The sequence below is a fragment of the Plodia interpunctella genome, chromosome 12, assembly GCF_027563975.2.
Source record: "Plodia interpunctella isolate USDA-ARS_2022_Savannah chromosome 12, ilPloInte3.2, whole genome shotgun sequence".
NCBI classification, from domain to species: Eukaryota; Metazoa; Arthropoda; class Insecta; order Lepidoptera; family Pyralidae; genus Plodia; species Plodia interpunctella.
In genome coordinates, this window is record NC_071305.1 from 5,747,647 (window position 1) to 5,767,326 (window position 19,680).

Here is a 19,680-nt window from a genome sequence, read left to right on the forward strand (position 1 = left end):
GAACATTGGTGGTGGGTGAATTAATAAAATATCCATCCTGTTAAAAATGTAATCATGGTGTTTAACCTAATAACATTTTGTATGTTTAACATTCGAATTTATTTGTTAACTAAACTAGAATTTATTTGTAAACTTGATCTTTTAAAATTATAAGTTTACAACTTGCCCGTATGTTTTGCCCATATGCTTACTACGTACCTACTTTATCCTCTGGCTCAGTGATTTCTTACTATGTTAAACAAACACCTATGTTGTACAAATATTTACTAATGTTAATAAGATAAATAGGTAACCAGTAGGCAATAAAAACGATATGTTCCTCGTCTGTGGTCCCGGACGAACTATCGAACGACGATCTCTGGAAGAACTGCTAAACACCGTTGGTATTTCTATCAGGTAAGATTTCTACCTACATGTGTATTTCTCATACTTGTATACACCTATATTCATTTACGGTTGTGACGCCCCGAAGCCCTGAATCTGCGTAAATAATAAATCATTAAATTTTTAAATTTCGGCTGTGATTTTATTGCCTGACGTAAAAAAAACTTCGGAAGTGTTATTGTCTGTCAGGGCTGTTCTTGTCTCTGTCGCCTCTTATCGGACCCGCGCAGGGCCCTTCTAAATCTATACGTACCTCGTACTATACTATACCTCGTACGACATCCACGAGAGGATATGGAGTAGTCCTATTCTACTATTTGTATCTATTACTACAAAAATAATGATTACTTATACCAAAATGGTCTCCGTCAAAAAGTTCGACCGCAAACTATAACAGCTGAGCAGGTAACATGGCTTGATGCTGATGATGAAGTTCAATGTGAGCGAAGTGAGTTTAGTTCGCGAACGAACGTTCGGTAGTTTGACTTAGAAACGCGACACGCACGTGAGCACAACAGTCCTTTACTGGGTGCGTCCATAGCGTTTTTTCCTTTACAACTGCAGGATAAACTTATTAGACCTGAAACGTTTATACGGATTCAACCTTTAAACTGTTTTAATTTACCGGTCAAGAATTATTTCGATGAAAAAAGAAGTTTACCGTTTTAGTTACTTTGTGATGATCTAGATGTTTTATATTATTTTGAAACCCCGATGACAGAAGGTAATACCCGTTGTAAGTTTAAAGTCTGTTCCTGGCATCGTAGCAGCCAAACGACTGACCCGACTTTGATGTATTTTTTATTTGAAAGTTAAATGTAATTGAAAATTGTTCTTAGTTATGGTTGGAAAATGTCATTTGGTAAATGTCAGCTGTTTTCTAGCAGATGCGGCTTTGGTTCGCTTGCTTTTTCGAGGGTTTCTTAAATTTTTAATTTAGTTTTATATTGTAAACGTTTATATAGCTGTCTATTATTTCTTTTAAAATGACAAGTATTTAAATACAGTAACACCCTTACTGTTGCACCGTCAAATGTGACGTTGATTTTAACCGTCGCGCCAATTCTTTTATCTCGCTAAATAAACACGTCGTTTACGTTTAGACAAAATGCCGTACTTTGCGATTTGCGTGTATGCGACTGGCTAGTCGCAAAAAGTTATGTCAGATGCCTTTAGGGGACTTGAATAAAATCTGACACCAGTATTAGCAATAACACACTCAATAATTATATGATATGATATGATATATATATATATATATATATATATATTATTTACTACTCATCTGTGTACTCATCACATAAAAGACGATTCAGATTATTTTGGATACGGAACCACCGGAAAATTTTAGGTGGCTAACCAGAAAACGTCCAAAATGTATTTGCCCGTAATTGATAATCGATGTTAATGAGTAACTGCTCATTTCAGAATACTTAGTGTACCACTACAAAGTAAGTAATAGTTATCTTCCCATACTGGGTCGTGGACGGCCGTTATCCTCACAGTTATCATGGACCGAATATTTTTCAAAGTTAACGATTTACAATGCTCGGGTAATTATATATTATTTATCTTATAAACTAATATATTTAGAACTTAAAAAATCTTGTTATACATAAACATAAAATGAAATGAAAATTCTTAGTAACTAATTGTTCGCCGCGAACTTAGAACTCGCGAACACAATCAATTTTTGATGAATTTTTACAAAATTCTGAATATACAAAAACGGCCTAACCGATTTTGTTGCCCCACGAACCTAAAAATTATATTGACAGATTCTACATACCTGTTAAATTTCATCCAAATCAGACCAATGGTTCGAAAGTTATCGCGTTATAAACATACATACATCCAAAAAAGTATTTTTGCCCCAAGTCGGTTTGTAGAATTAGTAAATAAAGTAATGAATTTTTCAGTTAGTTACATAAGAAGTACAATTTTTGAGCAGTTTAATTAATGTTACCATCACCGATTGATGGAGACTGATAAAGGCGAAGCCCGTGTTACAGTGCTCCAGTATTAGGTACATAATGTAATTACAATTTACACATAGTGTTCATACATATAAATAAATAAGCGTGAGAAGGACATAGAAGTTAAATACAGAGTAGGTACTAGTAAAATAATACTCTCTTTTTTTACTAGTACTTAAGTTATTGAATAATGAGCAGTTTTCATTATCGTCTTAGTTTAGAGTTAAAAGATAATTAGAGACAAACGGTTTTCAGGAGTAATTTGTTTAAGTGTAATTTGTTTCCTTTTTATATAATAAACTTTAAACATATTAAAGTTTATTATATAAAAAGGGAACAGTGAAAGAGGGAATGCGAGGTGAAAATTTGATTTTGAACGAGGTGGAGGCAGAAGATGTAGCAATTACTGAGCAATTAGCAATTAATGAGAACAAGGTTGAATATATTTCATTTTATAAATTGATTTTAAGATTTTACGTGTTTCAGTAAATTTCAGTTTCATTACATTCGGATTTCCATTTGATATCAAAAATGCTTAAAGTTAATAAATAAAAATATACTATTCAAGTGGGCCATGAGGTGGACTCAGACGTGTCCCTAAACGACTACTTGCGCGAGACGCTGAATCTGCGCGGCACCAAGTACATGTGCAAGGAGGGGGGCTGCGGCGCCTGCATCGTCAATGTGCGCGCCAAGGACCACGCGGGCCATCTGCGCTCCTTCTCCGTCAACTCTGTGAGCCTTTTTGTGCCATATATACATGTGCAGTATATAGATCAAATGAAGGACACATTGAGGAGATCGAGAAAGTTCATACTTTCCACCATTTTCTTTTTTAATTCCCTCAAATTGTTTTATTCAAATTTAAATTTCTTTATTTGCCATATACATCTTTTTCAACATTTATGTTTTTTTTTTGGACTATGAAGTGTTTGCGACCATTCTCTTATAGACAGAAAAACCCATTTAATGAGAAAACTATTTGAATGTCGCATTGTATTCTAGTGTCTCGTTTCAATAACTTCATGCGAAAACTGGGAAATCACGACCATAGAAGGTATCGGCGACCGCGGTCGAGGCTACCACCCGGTCCAGAAGACTCTGGCTGAACATGACGGCTCCCAGTGCGGGTACTGCTCGCCCGGGTGGGTCATGAGCATGTACAGGTAATACAATCGCGTATGTACCATATGCACCATTGAAATTCACCAGCTGTCCCCTGTAGCTATAACTAGTAACCTGTAGCTATAACTAATCAAGCCTGGATCCCGTATTCGCTAACTTCCGAAATACTTATTTTGGAAACTTTCTGACTTTTTTGATAGTATAAGTAGAGTTAACAGAGAAAAGTTTTCAGCTGTAGAGAAAACTAGGTGGTTAAATAACTCCCACTAAGTTATATATTGACGGACCCTTGGGTGGTATGGCGGTACCAAGTTTCATAACAACTATCAATAATTGAATTGAAAATATGTGAATTTATATTTTTTTATAAATTTTTAAACAGGGTATATTACACTTACGGTCTATGGGTCAATTATACACAGAAGGCACACAGCGCCTTGCGTGTCCAATATATAACGGGCTGAGGGCGCTATTAGGGTTACCAAAACACTGGTTCGCATCGGGAATGTTTGCAGAGGCGCGGGTGTATAACCTTCCAAGCCATAGTGTAGAAGAGGGTAGCCTCTCTGATGCGGAGAGTGGATGCTAGCCTCAGCAGCTTTCTCTCTGTTATTGCTGGCAAGGTGGACGGGCCCATACTCAAACACTGGACCCAGAGTCATTTAAATAAGTTACTAACATAGTCTTAAGAACATTGTTACTACTTAATATTCACTATGAATCCATAGTGAAATAAATAAAAATAAAAATATCAATAAAATAATTTCTAACATAAAAATATATCACGATATCCGATAATAATGTGTATAAATAACAATTTACTTATCATATTAAAAATACACTATCGTATCTAGTATTCTTAGCCTATGTATGCCTTAACAAATTTACGAAAAAAAATATTAATTTATTTTTTGAATAATATGTAAATATTTCAGTTTGCTTGAATCAACGAACTACAATTTGACGGAACATGAAATTGAAAATTCATTAGGTAGCAACACATGCCGATGCACTGGCTACAGGCCAATTCTTGATGCATTCAAATCTTTCGCAAAGGATTCGCCAAAACCAGAACTACCGGATATTGAAGATCTAAAGCTCTGCAACAGTAAGAAAAGTTGTAGTGAATCTTGCGATAAGACGTGGTGTTTGATCAAGAAGGAAGATGTTGATGATACCATCAAAAAGATACACTTGAAAGATGATCGCACTTGGTACAGAGTTCATCGAGTTGAGCAAATTTTTCAGGTGCTAAAAACTGAAGGCGTTGATTCTTACATGCTTGTTAATGGAAATACTGGAAGAGGTAAATGTTACATGCTCTTTATCTATCAATTAAAAATGCTTTATGTTTTACTAAACATAATAATTTTATTACTTTTATTTATAGGAGCTGTGCCCATTTTCTCGTTTCCACGAGTTCTAATTGATATAAGTGAAATACAAGAAATGAAAGGGTACTATGTCGACCAAAATTTATGCATCGGTGCTGGCACTACTTTGACAGAATTGATGGATTTGTTTGGAAAAATTTCGAAGGAGAACGAAGATTTTGCTTACTTGGAAAAGCTTTGTGAACATCTTGACTTGGTAGCTCATATACCCGTGAGAAACGTACGTATACTTGACAAAATAATGAATGTTGAATTATTTTATATAGAAGTGAAACCTAATAATACTGAATAACTATATTTATGTCAGATTGGGAGCATCGCTGGTAACCTGATGGTGAAACATAGGCAGAATACATTTTCGTCCGATATTTTTTTATTACTAGAGACAATAGGTACTATTTTAACAATAGGTATGTGAATATTTTCCATAGTTCAAAAATAGTTTTAAAATACTAAAGAAAATAAAAGCAATACTAATGTAAACTCGGTTTATTATTTCAGTTGATGAACATAATAGCAAAGAGGTAAATCTACTTGATTTCTTATCACTAGACATGACTGGGAAAGTAATCAATCAAATAAAAATTCCTCCTTATGGACCGAACCATGAATTTGTTTCGTTTAAGGTTAGTGATATTTAAATTATAAAAAACCATAGAAATTTGAATAATATTGTATTTCTGTGCTAAGAACCAACACCATGTGAATGAAAGCATTCAAACAAATCTTAACTTTGTTTACATAGTTTTCAATAAATTTTTCTTCGTATTTATATCTTATAATGCTACAGATAATGCCTCGTGCTCAAAATGCTCACGCGCAAGTAAATGCCGCATTTCTGTACGAATTCGACAAACATGACAAAGACATGGTTCTGTCTGCGAGGATAGTTATTGGAGGTTTGTCTGGAAAATTTGTTCACGCAACGAAAACTGAGGAGTTTCTGGTAAAGAAGAAAATATTTACTAACGATGTACTACAAGAAGCCCTTAAGGTGTTAGATGACGAACTTATTGTTGAAGAGATTGCTGGTGAAATGAAGGCTGAGTATAGAAGAAAGTGTGCACTAGGACTTTTTTATAAGGTACTAATGACCCGTCGCGGCTTCAGGAAAGATTCTTTTAAGATTTTCTTATTATATATTAAATTTATTCTTACATTATAAATATTGTATAATATTAGTATTAATATATTATGGAAATATGGATATTGTCATATAATATTTATAGATTAGTTTTATGTAGCAGGTTACGCGCAGCAATGCAACGCATCGTGTAATTCTATACTTTATTTAAATTAAATAGTAAATAGCTTCATTACTAGAACAAAGATTGAAATGTTTCGTTTTAGGGTCTGTTGAATCTTATCCCACAATCTCAGTTAAGACCTTGGTACCGTTCAGGTGCCAGAGATTTTCGGAAAACTCGGCCTCTATCAAAAGGATCACAGGTCTATGATACGAATCCAATAGTATGGCCGGTAACGGAACCTATACCGAAACGAGAAGGTTTGATACAATGTGCAGGAGAAATCAAATACGTGAATGACCTGGTGACACAACCGAAGGAAGTGTTCTGTGCTTTTGTCACTTCTGACATTTGCACGGGTGAGCTCGAAAGCATTGACCCAACAGCTGCACTGGTTTGTCTTTCACATGATTTCATTTAACATCAGCTTTAACTTGCAATGTAATTATGTCTCGGGTGGAATCTTGCAGCTAAATTTTGAAGCCTTTGAGATATCTTCAACCAATGTAGCAAAAAATTTGTACACATACGTTTACTTTGGACGACAATGCATGAACATTGTAGATTATTTTTTAAACTGTAGATAAAAAATGCACTGGCTGTTCTACATTTCTCAAATAATATTATACTAGTTCTTCATTCATAAAATTTATATCAGCCAAAATTTACAGAAAATACCCGGCGTTGTTGCATTTTTCTCCGCAAAAGATATCCCCGGAAATAATAATTTCTTGTCACCGAAAGTGACTGCCCAAATGATGCCAGAAATAATTTTCGTCGAAAAGGAAATATCATACTATGATCAACCGATAGGCGTTATAGTAGCAGAAACAGAAAAGTTAGCAAACAGAGCAGCCCTACTTGTACAGGTTAAATACAAAGTTGATAAAAGAAAACCAATATTGAAAATAAAAGATTTACAAGAACGTGATCCTAGTCGTGTTCAACTCTTTCAAGTGGTTCCTGCAAGAGATCGAGGTCTAAATGTGCAAAGGGTTATTAAAGGTTCTCACAGTATTTATCACCAATATCATTTCACCATGGAAACGTTGTCCTGTGTGACCAGACCCAATGACGATGGACTGGACGTGTACTCCGCGACGCAGTGGTTGGACTCCGTGCATGTCGCTGTGTCTGAAGTATTGAATGTGGAACAAAACAGGTAGTGCAAGATACTACTCTTTGTAAAAGTTACTACTTCTGTTGTAAAAATTAATGTGTTTGTGAAAGCTAACATGTCTTTGTAAATAATAAATACTGTATGGAGTATTTCTGGACTCTCATACTAGGGTTGGGGTTTGATATATATTTTTTTAATTTTATAGTTTCGGCTGTGATTTGTATAAGAATACTCTAATTTAAATATATATATAGAATAGGTACTTACTAAAACGGAAATTCACGTCGTACCTATGATAATAAATCTTGGTCTAGGTTACCTAAAAACAAATAATGATTTTGCTTGCAGAATTAATTTAGTTGCACCACGTTGTGGAGGTGCCTACGGTATTAAGATTTCGCGACCGAATTATGTGTCAACTGTGTGTGCCATGGTGACTTATTTGACCAACCGACCATGTCGGTTTGTGATGTCCATACAGTCCAACATGAGAGTCATTGGGAAGCGACTTCCCTGTACAACAGATTATGAGGTAAACTTTGCTAAAAACAATGGAAATTTTATTATTTTAAGACACTGGAAATACCTATCATAGGTAAAGATATACGAAATATTCAATACGTAGTTCATGTAAAATTGATTTGAAATCAAGCACGTAAGCAGCACTATTCTCCATGAAATGCTGATTTCTTTTTGTCATTAGCCTTGATCGTACTTAAATATGATCTTAATTTTATATTAATTTATTGACAGATTGGTGTGAATAATTCCGGTGAAATTCAGTATTTAGAAGTTAATTTATTTGATGATAATGGTTTTACACTTGGATCAGATTTAGGCATTCTTCTTGTTGCATCATCTCTGAAAAGCTGTTACAACAACCTTAGATGGCAATCGAAATTATTTAATGTCTTCACTGATACTGCCTCAAACGCTTATGCCAGAGCACCAGGTGAGATCTGTGATAAACGTAGTAGTAAATGGGCCCGATACGAAGTTTCGTGTCATTACATTTCGTGACATGAGTATTTCTGATTGCATTCGACATAACAATATATAATATGTTATATATTTTTGAGCAAATAAAGTAATAAGTAGTATGAAAGAAGCATTTAGAGAAAAAATAAATTGCTTACTATGAAATACAAAACTCACGTACTATAATATAACGAATAGCCTGTCATTTTTCAAACAGGTGGACTCGAAGGTACGGCAATGATTGAACAAATATTAGAAAGAATATCATACGAACTTGGTCTAGATCCAGTCGATGTTCGACTGAATAATTTCAATAGAACTATGACAGATGCCATGGACGTCGCCCAACAAGTTCTGAGAGACAGCGAGTACTACAGACGCAGGGAGGAAGTTACTAGTTTCAACAAGTCCCACCGGTGGAAGAAACGAGGTCTACGAGTAGCCTTCATGAGCTACCCAATTAATCTTGTCGTAGACTACCATGTCATACTGTCAGTTTATCAGGGCGATGGTACAGTCGATATTAACATCGATCTTAAATGGTGCCTTTAAAATTACAATTTTGTAAATGTATGATTCTCACAACCTTATGCAAGATCTTAAGCAGTAAAATATGCCTTATCTAAATATCAATCAAAACTTTGATTTCTTTTCTTATCTGCTAGCTCCATTGTTTTCTCATTTCACAATCTCATTAAATACATACTGATATTTATTAAAATTTAAAGTATTCAGTGCATATTTAATTCAAATGTACAATCATAATGAAAATTATTTTGCCTATACATAGAATAATAAATAAAATATAAATAACTAGGTACATATAAAAAAATACTTTTCATTTGAAGCAGAATTACTAGTACTTAATTTTAATCTATTATTAAATATGTATTTGTAAAAAAATCTAAAACAACTAATTAATCACAATACTGACTTTAAATGAATAGGGATTTGTAACTTTAAAAAATAAAAAGGTACATACAAATGGCATTTCAATGTAATTTACATATAACTATTGCAAAGATATGGCTGTACGTCTCACTGCAGCTGACAAAGCTGGGTTTGGATCTGGTGGCTCTGTCAACAGTTGTACTGTGATCCAACATCCATCCTCATTCGACTGACGTAATGCTTCCATGGTGGCCTGGACTCTCTGCCCATCTTCAAAAGTAGCCGCAGCCCTCACAGGCTCCTTCACCCAGTCCATTTGCTCTTTCACAGGTAAAAAAGCCTCTTTTAGCGCGCTTATCATTTTACAAAGTCCTTTCACATATGGTTTTGGCACCACACTAGAAGCGCAACTTAAATCTTCAACATCTACATAAATAACTTCTTCTTTGTCATGAGGTCTTTTCCCTTCATCTTCTAAATTCGTTTTTGAATGAGTTTTGTGCAGTTTCCCATGCAAGTCTCCTCCTCTTACTACCATGTAACCTCTTTTGCTGCACACATAGATTTCTTGGTTGAAACAAGGCCCAGGCAAATGGTTGCTCACTGTGGCAGTCACTAACAACCCCTTGTCCATTTGTAATTGAAATGTACAAAAGTCTGGTGCAGTTATTTTTCTAATACCATTTACTTTTGAAGTCTCTTCAACAAATGTTCTCAATACACCATGGACTTTTACAACTTTTTGACCTGTGAGATATGATACCAAGTCGATTACATGGCTACCAACCAAAGTGAGTGACCCACCTCCCATTGTGTCATCACATAACCAATTATAACTTTCGCCCAGTAATGGTCCCATTTGTACTCTCACATCTATTAAGGTCAACTCTTCTGGATCACCTAGATATCCTTCTTGTATACTTTTCCTCATATGACTGAAAGCTGGCAAGAATCTGAGGGAATGATTTATTATAGATATCAAAGTGGGATAATACTGAGCCGCTCGTACCATTTTCAGAGCTTCAGCCTGGCAAAGTCCTGCAGGTTTATCACAAACTACATGTTTTCCTATGCCAAGAGCTTTCACAGATATTTGGGCGTGTAAATTTGGTGCGCACACAATAAACACAAGATTGACATTTTTCTTCAGAAGAACATCATCTATTTTATTAGTGAAAAATGGGATCTTCAACTCCTTTGCTGCTGCTTCAGCTTCTTGCAAGGTTACTCCCCATATCGCTTCAACGGAAAATCCTTTTTCTCTAAGAAATGGCACCAATACTTTGGCTATAGCGCCTGTACCAAAGACGCCAATGCCTGGCAACATATTTTAATAAAATTTTCGCTGCATAAAGTAGTAAGACCCCCAATTTAATTGCAAGTTTCATATACTGTCATTAGAGAACAACATTCAAACAGAGCAATAAATTATTATAAGTGTATGTATATATTGAGAAAAAACCTCCAATTATGGGATATTAAAACTGCTGTTATTGAATTAGGGCAAGGAACAAATACCATGATTGCTCAGGTCGTTGCATATACTTTAAACATTTCTATTAATAAAATTAGAGTCAAACCGCCTGACGTATTCAGTACTCCTAATAGCGCAAGTGTTGGAGGTAGTAGGTCCACTCAGTCAGCTTGTTTTGGTGCCATTAAATGTTGTCAGATACTCTTAGATCGCCTCGCCATTATAAGAGAATCACTTTCGGATCCATCCTGGGAACTCTTAATAAGGACTGCTTACCAGCGAGGTATTAATTTGCAAACCAACTATCGAGTCACAAACAATGATCAGCAGTTTTATAGAGTGTCCGGTGCTGCAGTCACTGAAGTGGAACTGGACATATTGACTGGAGAACATGAAGTTCTAAGAGTTGATATAGTAGAAGACGTTGGAACCGGTATTAATCCTAAACTTGATATCGGGCAGGTGAGATATCATTATAAATCGGAGAATTATACTTACTTATTATTGGAAAATTCTAATTTTAAGTATAATACATAATATATTATAGTGAGTTACAAATCGACGACATATTTCAGATTGAGGGAGCATTCATAATGGGCCTCGGATATTGGACTCATGAGGAAATAATATATGATGACAAGACTGGTGAGATCCTGACGGACCGGACGTGGTACTACCACGTCCCGCTCGCCAAAGATATACCGATTGATTTCAGAGTGTCTCTGCGCAGAAATTCTTACAACCCTCTCGGAGTTCTTGGCAGTAAAGGTTGGGTATACATCTAAATTACACATTTCAATGTTAGATATACTAGTAGAAAATGTTTTAAGGCGTTAAGCCATTTTGTACATAAATCTTGCAATTTTATGCCATAAAGTTCCAAAGTGTGCCAAAAACTACAAATAATATTTGGAGCATTACAGTTATGTTACAGTCATTAAAATGCTGGACCACTTTTCGTCTTCCTCTAATTGCAGGAGTGTCAGAGCCTCCGATCTGCTTGGCTATCTCCGTAGCATTTGCACTCAGAGAGGCCATAGTAGCCTCCCGCGAGGATTCCGGCATACCCAGGACACAGTGGTTCCAAGCTGGTGAATTACACTCTTAATACACTATTTAAAAGCATTTTACAAAATAATAATATTTTAGCAGTAATATTTTTGCCTACCAATATTAAACAGATGAATGAAAACAGCTGTTCCAGGGCACTAATTTTACCATAATCTAAAATCTTAATTAACTCCCTATTGTGACGTTTTTTCCACATGGAAATATTTTTTTGAGAATGTGGATACGATACCCTATTTACCATTGTTGGCTTTATATACCATTGACCAAACACATTTTAAGGGCACCGCTTTCACTGTGGCATAGGGCGAAGTGCAACGCGTACCTAGGTGTGAAGCTATCGTCCCACGATTCGCGCAAGTCTGTTCTGCGCTTAAGCGAAACTGAGCTTAAAACTAAATCAAAAATTTTGTAGACAGAATAATTTCAGTATTATGAAACACTTGTTTGTTATCATCATCCGCCTACTTATCCCTTTCACGTGGGGTCGGTACTGCTTGTCAGTCTACTCCAGTTTTCCCAGTTATACCTGTTTGTAGATATTTATTTATTAATTGTTCTATCTAATTGTTAATATTCTAGTTTAAATTATATTTATTGAAATTATTTATTTAAATGTTGTCATTAAATTATTTTCAGAATAGATAGTAAAATTTGTTAATTGGCATTAATGCTCGTAAGTACACCAATAGCGAAAAGTTGATCTCAATACTTTGCATTTTAATAAATTAAAAAAAACCTTTTTTTCAGATGGTCCGTTCACAATAGCGCAGAACGTACTGAAGTCAGAAGTTCGTCTTAAAGAATTCTTATTTCAATAAGAAGTGGAAGATGAAAATATAATGAATTTTATCAATATATATTTTTAAATGTGTTTCTTCAATCAATAAATAATTTGTCAAACGTAGGTAAATTTAATATAGTAACATTATATTAGTATAGTGCATGAATATATTAATAAAAATATTTTTATTACATTTGAATGATAGTTTTCTTCGCAATCCTTTGCAATGTTTCATACTGGGTCTCGTGACCTAGGAAAAAGCAGATACTATAGTATCTTCGCATTGCGTACATTTATAGGTACGTAATGCCCTATTACTTATAGACTAATAGCGGCCCTTCGCTTGGATAAAACATAATAAATTATAGCCTAAACCTTTCTCAGAAATCACACTATCTATATTGGTGAAAACCGCTTTAAAATCCGTGCAGAAGTTTTTGAGTTTATCAAGAACAGACAGACGCGGCAGAGGACTGCTATATTATTATATATATATGTAATTTTGTGATCAAAAGTCCGACAGTTATAGGCATCGATCATCTAGACATTTGGTAACCTTTAAAACGTAAGCACCTAATAAAATTTAATTTACGATGTTATTACCACGTAACTCCTTCATATTTTATTTCCAGGGTTGAATACGCACAAGAACCCTTATTTCCGCTTAGTAAGATGCTTAAAATCTCTCTACATTCATTACATCTTTATCTTTATAGAAGATTTCTCATAAATAACGGATATTCCTACCGTTTATGTGTGCTACCTCACGAACGATTTCTTTAAGGATGCTCCTACTTCGACGACCTACCTCAGTGTAGGCACAGGAGTCTACCTCGATGGCGCAGTGATAATGTGCTTGTCTCTGAACCGAGAGGTCCCGGGTTTGATCGGTCGGGTCATGATGGAAAATGATCTTTTTCTTGGATGTTTATCTATATATGTATTTGTTATAAAATATAGTATTGTTGAACTAGTATCCCATAACACAAGTCTGGAACTTACTTTGGGGCTAGCTCAATCTGTGTGATTTGTCTTAATATATTTATTTATTTTTAAAAACTGAAGGTGTATTTTTAAATTCTTACATGCTTGTAAGTGGTAATAGCGGAAGAGGTAATTATTTATTTACTGAACTACCGTATTTGGTCTTTTATTGATTAATTTAATTTAGGAGTTGTGCCCATTTCCTCCTTTCCAAGAGTTTTCTTTGAATACATTCAGTACAAGAATTAAAAGGACACTACACTTATAAATAAAAGTGACGGATATACGAAATATATTGTAAAAAAAACTTCAATAAAATACCTAGTACTACGTCGACCAAAACTTATGCATCGGTGCTGGTACTGCCTTGACTGACTTAATGGAACTATTTGGGAAAATCTCTAAGGAGAATGAAGACTTTTCGTACTTGGAAAACCTTTGTGAACACCTCGATTTAGTAGCTCAAATACCCGTCAGAAACGTACTTAATTTTGATTATAATGAAAAAACAAAGAAAATATAGAAATATGTAATAGAGACGATGTTCTCTTCTACACATTTTTCTGATGATGAACTGATCGTTGAAGAGATTGCTGGTGAAATGAAAGCTGAATACAGAAGAAAGTGCGCTTTAGGACTTTTTTATAAGGTACATTGTATTAAATTAAGGTATATTGTATTAAATTAAGGTATATTGTATTGAATTAAGGTATATTGTATTATTAAATATAATTAATTTAATTATATTTCAACAAAGCTATTGTTTATTTTCAAGGGCCTATTAAATCTAATTCCGCAATCTCAGTTAAAACCGTTTTATCGATCTGGTGCCAGAGATTTTAGAAAAACCAGACCTTTATCTAAAGGATCTCAAATATATGATACAAACCCAACAATATGGCCGGTCACGGAGCCCATTACAAAACGTGAGGCTTTGATACAATGTGCAGGGGAGATTAAATACGTGAATGACCTGGTGACACAACCGAGGGAAGTGTTCTGTGCTTTTGTCACTTCTGACATTTGCACGGGTGAGCTCGAAAGCATCGATCTATCTCCAGCATTGGTAAGACGTTATATTAAGTAATTACTTTGCCTTTTTTCTCCAGCCTTGATCACCTGTTTTTATTTTGAATTATTTTCATTACTTATTTTATGACTATCGATCAAACATACAAATAAACTGGACATAAGGCTCGTAGAACTTTCTATGTGAAAAAATCGGTTTTTAGTTAGAGATAAGATGTTTGAAAAGATGTATCTTATAAAAATCTTATGATCTAGGTTACAAGTTTATCAAAATTTACAGAAAATTCCTGGTGTCGTGGCATTCTTCTCTGCAAAAAATATTCCTGGTAGTAATTCTTATCACCGAAAGTAACTACTCAAGTTATACCTGAAATTATGTTCGTTGAAAAAGAAATATCATACTATGATCAGCCCATAGGCGTCATAGTAGCCGAAACAGAAAAACTAGCTAACAGAGCAGCTCTGCTCGTGCAAGTTAAATATAAAGTTAACAAAAGAAAGCCTATTTTAAGAATAAATGATTTGAAGGAACGTGACCCTAGTCGTATTCAACTTATTCAAGTAATTCCTGCAAGAGATCGAGGTGTAAACGTGCAAAGGGTTATTAAAGGTTCTCACAGCATTTATCACCAATATCATTTCACCATGGAAACGCTATCCTATGTGACTAGACCCAATGACGATGGACTGGACGTGTACTACGCGACACAGACTCTGTGCACGTCGCTGTGTCTGAAGTATTAAATGTGGAACAAAACAGGTGAGTCCACTGGAGTCAAAGTAATACTTTTAAAGCAGTCCTTCTTAAAAGTGTCCATTTCGTATACTATCAATACAAATATTTATATAATAAATATTTGATAAATTAATTTACAACCTTACAGGATCAATTTGGTTGCACCACGCTGCGGTGGTGCTTTTGGCATTAAAAATTCGAGGGCGAATTATGTGTCAACTGCATGTGCCTTAGTTACTTATTTGACAAACAGACTGTGTCGTTTTTTCGTCTTCGTTTCGTCATGCAGGCCAACATGAGAATTGTTGGAAAGCGACTACCATGTACAATTGATTATGAAGTGAGTTACAATATAAATAATAATAAATATATTTTCAAACTAAAGAGCATACAACATAGTAGAAAATATACCAAAATAGTATTATAGTAGTGTATACTATTTATTTCCGAGATAAACGACAACAATTTTATACTCAAAGCATTCGTATATTCGTAGATTTCGTAGATCTATTTCGCGTCTATTTATCTTGGCCAATTAAATTACTGGCCTCTTATAAGCTGATAAGACCAGTATTTTACTTTGGAGCTTACTTGGCGGCTTATCTACTCGTAATGTCAATCTTTACGGGCGTAAGACTTGAAAAATAATCTTATTGTAATAAAGTATACCATTTTGTCTTAACGACAGCGCTGTGGCCTAGTTAAAATTAACGTCTAATTTGCCGGTGTAACTCACCCTAAGAAGTGAAAAAAAAAAATTTAGAAATAAAAAATAGGTAACATAAATGTCAAATTATTTTTTCAAATGTTTTTAATCACATGAATAATCCTTACGTATTCTAAAATCATATGATGTATTTCTAAATCAAAAACTGTAGCCACAAGAATAGAAGACGCAATAATGTTATTATAAAATTGACGTTCGTGTATTTAATATGTACGATTTTGAAGATTGGTGTAAATGATTCTGGTGAGATACAATATTTAGAAGTCCATTTATATGACGATGCTGGATGGACACTCGGATCGGATTTAGCTATTCTGCTTGTTCCACCGGCTCTGAAGAGCTGTTATGACAATTTAAGATGGCAGACCAAAATATTCAATGCCTTAACCGATACAGCATCTAATGTTTATGCCAGAGCCCCAGGTACATAGGTATTTCTCTCCTCAAGCCATAAGTACTAGAGTAATACATAAATCTAATTAAAAAGGATATCTTTGATAGATTTGAGATTCTTTTTGAACATCTATGTTTTTGTTATAGTCGAGGGCAAATGTATAGTTTAAATGTATAAGTAGTTAGTAATTTATTGATTAATCAAGCATTGCACCTTTAAGGTTCACTGGAAGGCGTGACTATGACAGAACACATATTAGAAAGAATTTCCTATGAAGTTGGGCGAGATCCAGTCGAGGTTCGACTAAATAATTTAAACAGAACTTTGACTGATACTATGGATGTGATCCAACAAGTTCTAAGAGATAGCGAGTACTACAGACGCAGGGAGGAAGTTAATAGCTTTAACAAGTCCCACCGGTGGAAGAAACGAGGTCTACGAGTAGCCTTCATGAGCTACCAATAACACTTTTTGTCGACTACCATGTCATACTAACCGTTTACCAAGGTGACGGTACAGTAGATGTTAAAACGGGTGTTATTGAAATAGGACAAGGAGCAAATACCATGATAGCTCAGGTTGTAGCGTATACTTTAAATATTTCAGTTGACAAAGTTCAGGTCAAACCGCCTGACGCATTCAGTACTCCAAATAGCATCACAGTCGCGGGTAGTAGATCAACTCAATCAGCCTGCTTTGGTGCTATCAAATGTTGTCAGTTACTTCTAGATCGTCTCGCGATTGTAAGAGAGTCACTCACAGATGCAACGTGGGAACTCATTATAAGGACCGCTTACCAACGAGGCATTAATTTGCAAACTAGTTACCGAGTCACAATGATCAGCAGTTTTATAGAGTGTCCGGTGCAGCAGTCACTGAAGTGGAACTGGACATCTTGACCGGAGAACATGAAGTTCTAAGAGTTGACATAGTAGAAGACGTTGGGACCGGTATCAATCCTAAACTTGATGTCGGGCAGGTAAGGGAAACTATAACTTTATTTTATTTACTGCATTTGAAACAATTACACAAAATTTCACACCCATAGTAGTCAATTGGTAGTTGATTTTTGAAAAAAAAATGTAGCGTATGTTGTAACGGTCAATACATATATACCAAATTTCATCAAAATCGATCCAGCGGTTTAACCGTGAAAGCGGAACAGACAGACAGGCTTTCGCATTTATAATATTATAGTATACACACATACGAAAATATAACTTCCTTTTTGGAAGTCGGTTAAAAATATGTCTACGTTTTACAGATCGATGGCGCATTCATAATGGGTCTTGGTTACTGGACTCATGAAGAAATAATATATGATGAAAATACTGGAGAGATCTTAACTGATCGCACTTGGTACTACCACGTCCCACTTGCCAAAGACATACCGATTGATTTCAGAGTAACTCTACGGAAAGATTCTTACAACCCTCTTGGAGTACTTGGGACTAAAGGTAAAATTAGTTTCAACTGTTTGAATTTAATTATTTTTTTTCTGCTAATGCCACCCTTGTCTATATACTTCTGCAGCTGTAACGGAACCTCCTATCTGCTTAGCTGTCTCCGTGGCCTTCGCACTGAGAGAGGCCATAGCTGCGTCTCGAGAGGACTCCGGCATTCCTAGGACTCAGTGGTTTGAAGCAGGTGGATTCCAAAATAAATGTTGTTTTACATGAAGCATCATTTTATACATTTTTTATATCTGTAATTTATATTTGTTTTAAAGTTAATAACTATCTTTACTTAAGTTACTGCATTTCAAAGGAAACTTAGTTTATTTATACTTAATCCATCCGGGTATTTGAATGTTTTCCTTATTTTTTTTGAGATGGTCCATTCACTATAACACAGAACATAATAAAATCGGATTTATTTATTTACAATTTTTTTGCGCCAGATACAACTATATTATTAGGTATTATGATCGACAACCTTTGGGTCACACAGAGATAATTAATTGACTGTAGATGTATATGGTCGTGTTGTGTGGTTATATCTGGGGTCATAACATACACCCTCGTTAGAATCTGTGATTTTCTCTTACTACTTTTTATTAGTGAACAATGTACTAAAGAGTTCCGTTGACTAAGATGACGATGTGATAATCATTTTTAAACTTTTAAACTATTTCAGATGGACCCTTTACATTGGCGCAGAACGTTCTGAAATCTGAAGCCCGACTTGAAGAATTCTTGTTCGAATGAAAAAATTGATCAAAAATAATAACTTTGTTGTGTCAAATTTATGAATTTATTTACCTGCGGTTTTCATTCGTTGTAATTATAAAATACCTTTAAATTTTATGCACAGTAGCCATAGCCATCTACTTTGTAAAACGCCATAGACTATCAGACTTTTGAACAACCCCTACATACTTTGGAAATCGCGTATTGTCGGGATAAAAACCCTATGTGTACTTATCAGCTACCTCAATACGAAATATCATAAAAATTGGCCCAGCTATTTGAAGTGAAGACATAATAATTATAGTCACAGTGGGATAGGACGGCATAAGATATTAGTGGTATTATTAACTTTAATATTATTTGGCCTTTAAGTTTAGACTGACTCACGCGTCAACTCGTGAACGGGTGCTGCCGGGGGAACTGGTCAGCTCGATCTTTTATTAAAAGTTTTTTTTTTGTTTGGTTAATTATACATATATATATAAGTATATATATATTTTCCTTTCATCAGCACTTGATCACAATCATAATATGTTTCAGTATACCTTTTGACCATGTACTTTATTATGTACTTAATGTTATATTACTGATAAAAAATTATACATAAATTTATATATAAAAAATGGTAAGCCCTTCTGGCATAATAGGGACCAACACTGTTTGAATGAGTTTCTTTCGGCATTTCTTCTCAGCAGTGGTCGTTCCGAAATGCTAGTAGTTTGTAGCTTTGGTAAACATCATTTAATTTAGATTATGACGTGAAAAAGTGCCTGTGAAGGCCTAATTTCTGAATAAATGATTTGATTTTGATTTTGATTTTGATTTTGATTTTGATAGAGTTTTTTTTCCTTTTTAGTTAGTACCTACCTTTATTGCTCTATACGAATACTCTATCATGATCGAATCGATTGTTGTTATCTGATGAACTAATTGACGAGTTCCTGTAATTGAACTAGATAACTAGCTTAATTGCTATGATACCGTACGTGAGATTGGCAAATTTCGTAATACCATTTTTTTTATAGACTGACATGATTAGCTTCATTACGTTACTTGATTCGTAGTACTTAGAATCTTCCCCAGAAGACCCAAATCTTTAGAGTCATAATGGTCTGACATAAGTTACATTAGGTCTGACAAATTAAAAAAACCTGGTTTCAATATTCATATCGCTACAAGT

At 34.8% G+C, this 19,680-nt stretch overlaps 2 protein-coding genes across 2 annotated transcripts; one reads left to right on the top strand and one right to left on the bottom strand.

Moving 5' to 3' along the window:
- The first annotated feature begins 2,946 nt into the window (after window positions 1-2,946).
- On the top strand, window positions 2,947-18,553 carry LOC128674475 (uncharacterized). The gene is given in 29 exon segments (XM_053752997.1): window positions 2,947-3,095; window positions 3,366-3,526; window positions 4,421-4,791; window positions 4,876-5,099; window positions 5,187-5,289; window positions 5,381-5,505; window positions 5,670-5,963; window positions 6,230-6,520; window positions 6,798-7,288; window positions 7,595-7,778; window positions 8,000-8,198; window positions 8,442-8,766; window positions 10,712-11,051; window positions 11,165-11,357; window positions 11,567-11,680; window positions 13,962-14,074; window positions 14,201-14,491; window positions 14,735-14,783; window positions 14,786-15,160; window positions 15,163-15,214; window positions 15,339-15,462; window positions 15,465-15,530; window positions 16,142-16,340; window positions 16,532-16,765; window positions 16,768-17,142; window positions 17,145-17,290; window positions 17,576-17,768; window positions 17,845-17,958; window positions 18,448-18,553. Coding segments are annotated over 29 exon segments (5,907 nt in total). The 5' UTR covers window positions 2,947-3,005; the 3' UTR covers window positions 18,519-18,553.
- LOC128674332 (glucose-fructose oxidoreductase domain-containing protein 1-like) lies at window positions 8,755-10,583 on the bottom strand. The gene has a single exon (XM_053752827.2). The coding sequence runs from the start codon at window positions 10,440-10,442 to the stop codon at window positions 9,237-9,239; it is 1,206 nt and encodes a 401-aa protein (XP_053608802.1). The 5' UTR covers window positions 10,443-10,583; the 3' UTR covers window positions 8,755-9,236.
- Window positions 18,554-19,680: the final 1,127 nt, after the last annotated feature.

Excerpts from the sequence above, each read along its gene's own strand:
- LOC128674332 (XM_053752827.2), bottom strand. The coding sequence starts at position 10,442 with ATGTTGCCAGGCATTGGCGTCTTTGGTACAGGCGCTATAGCCAAAGTA.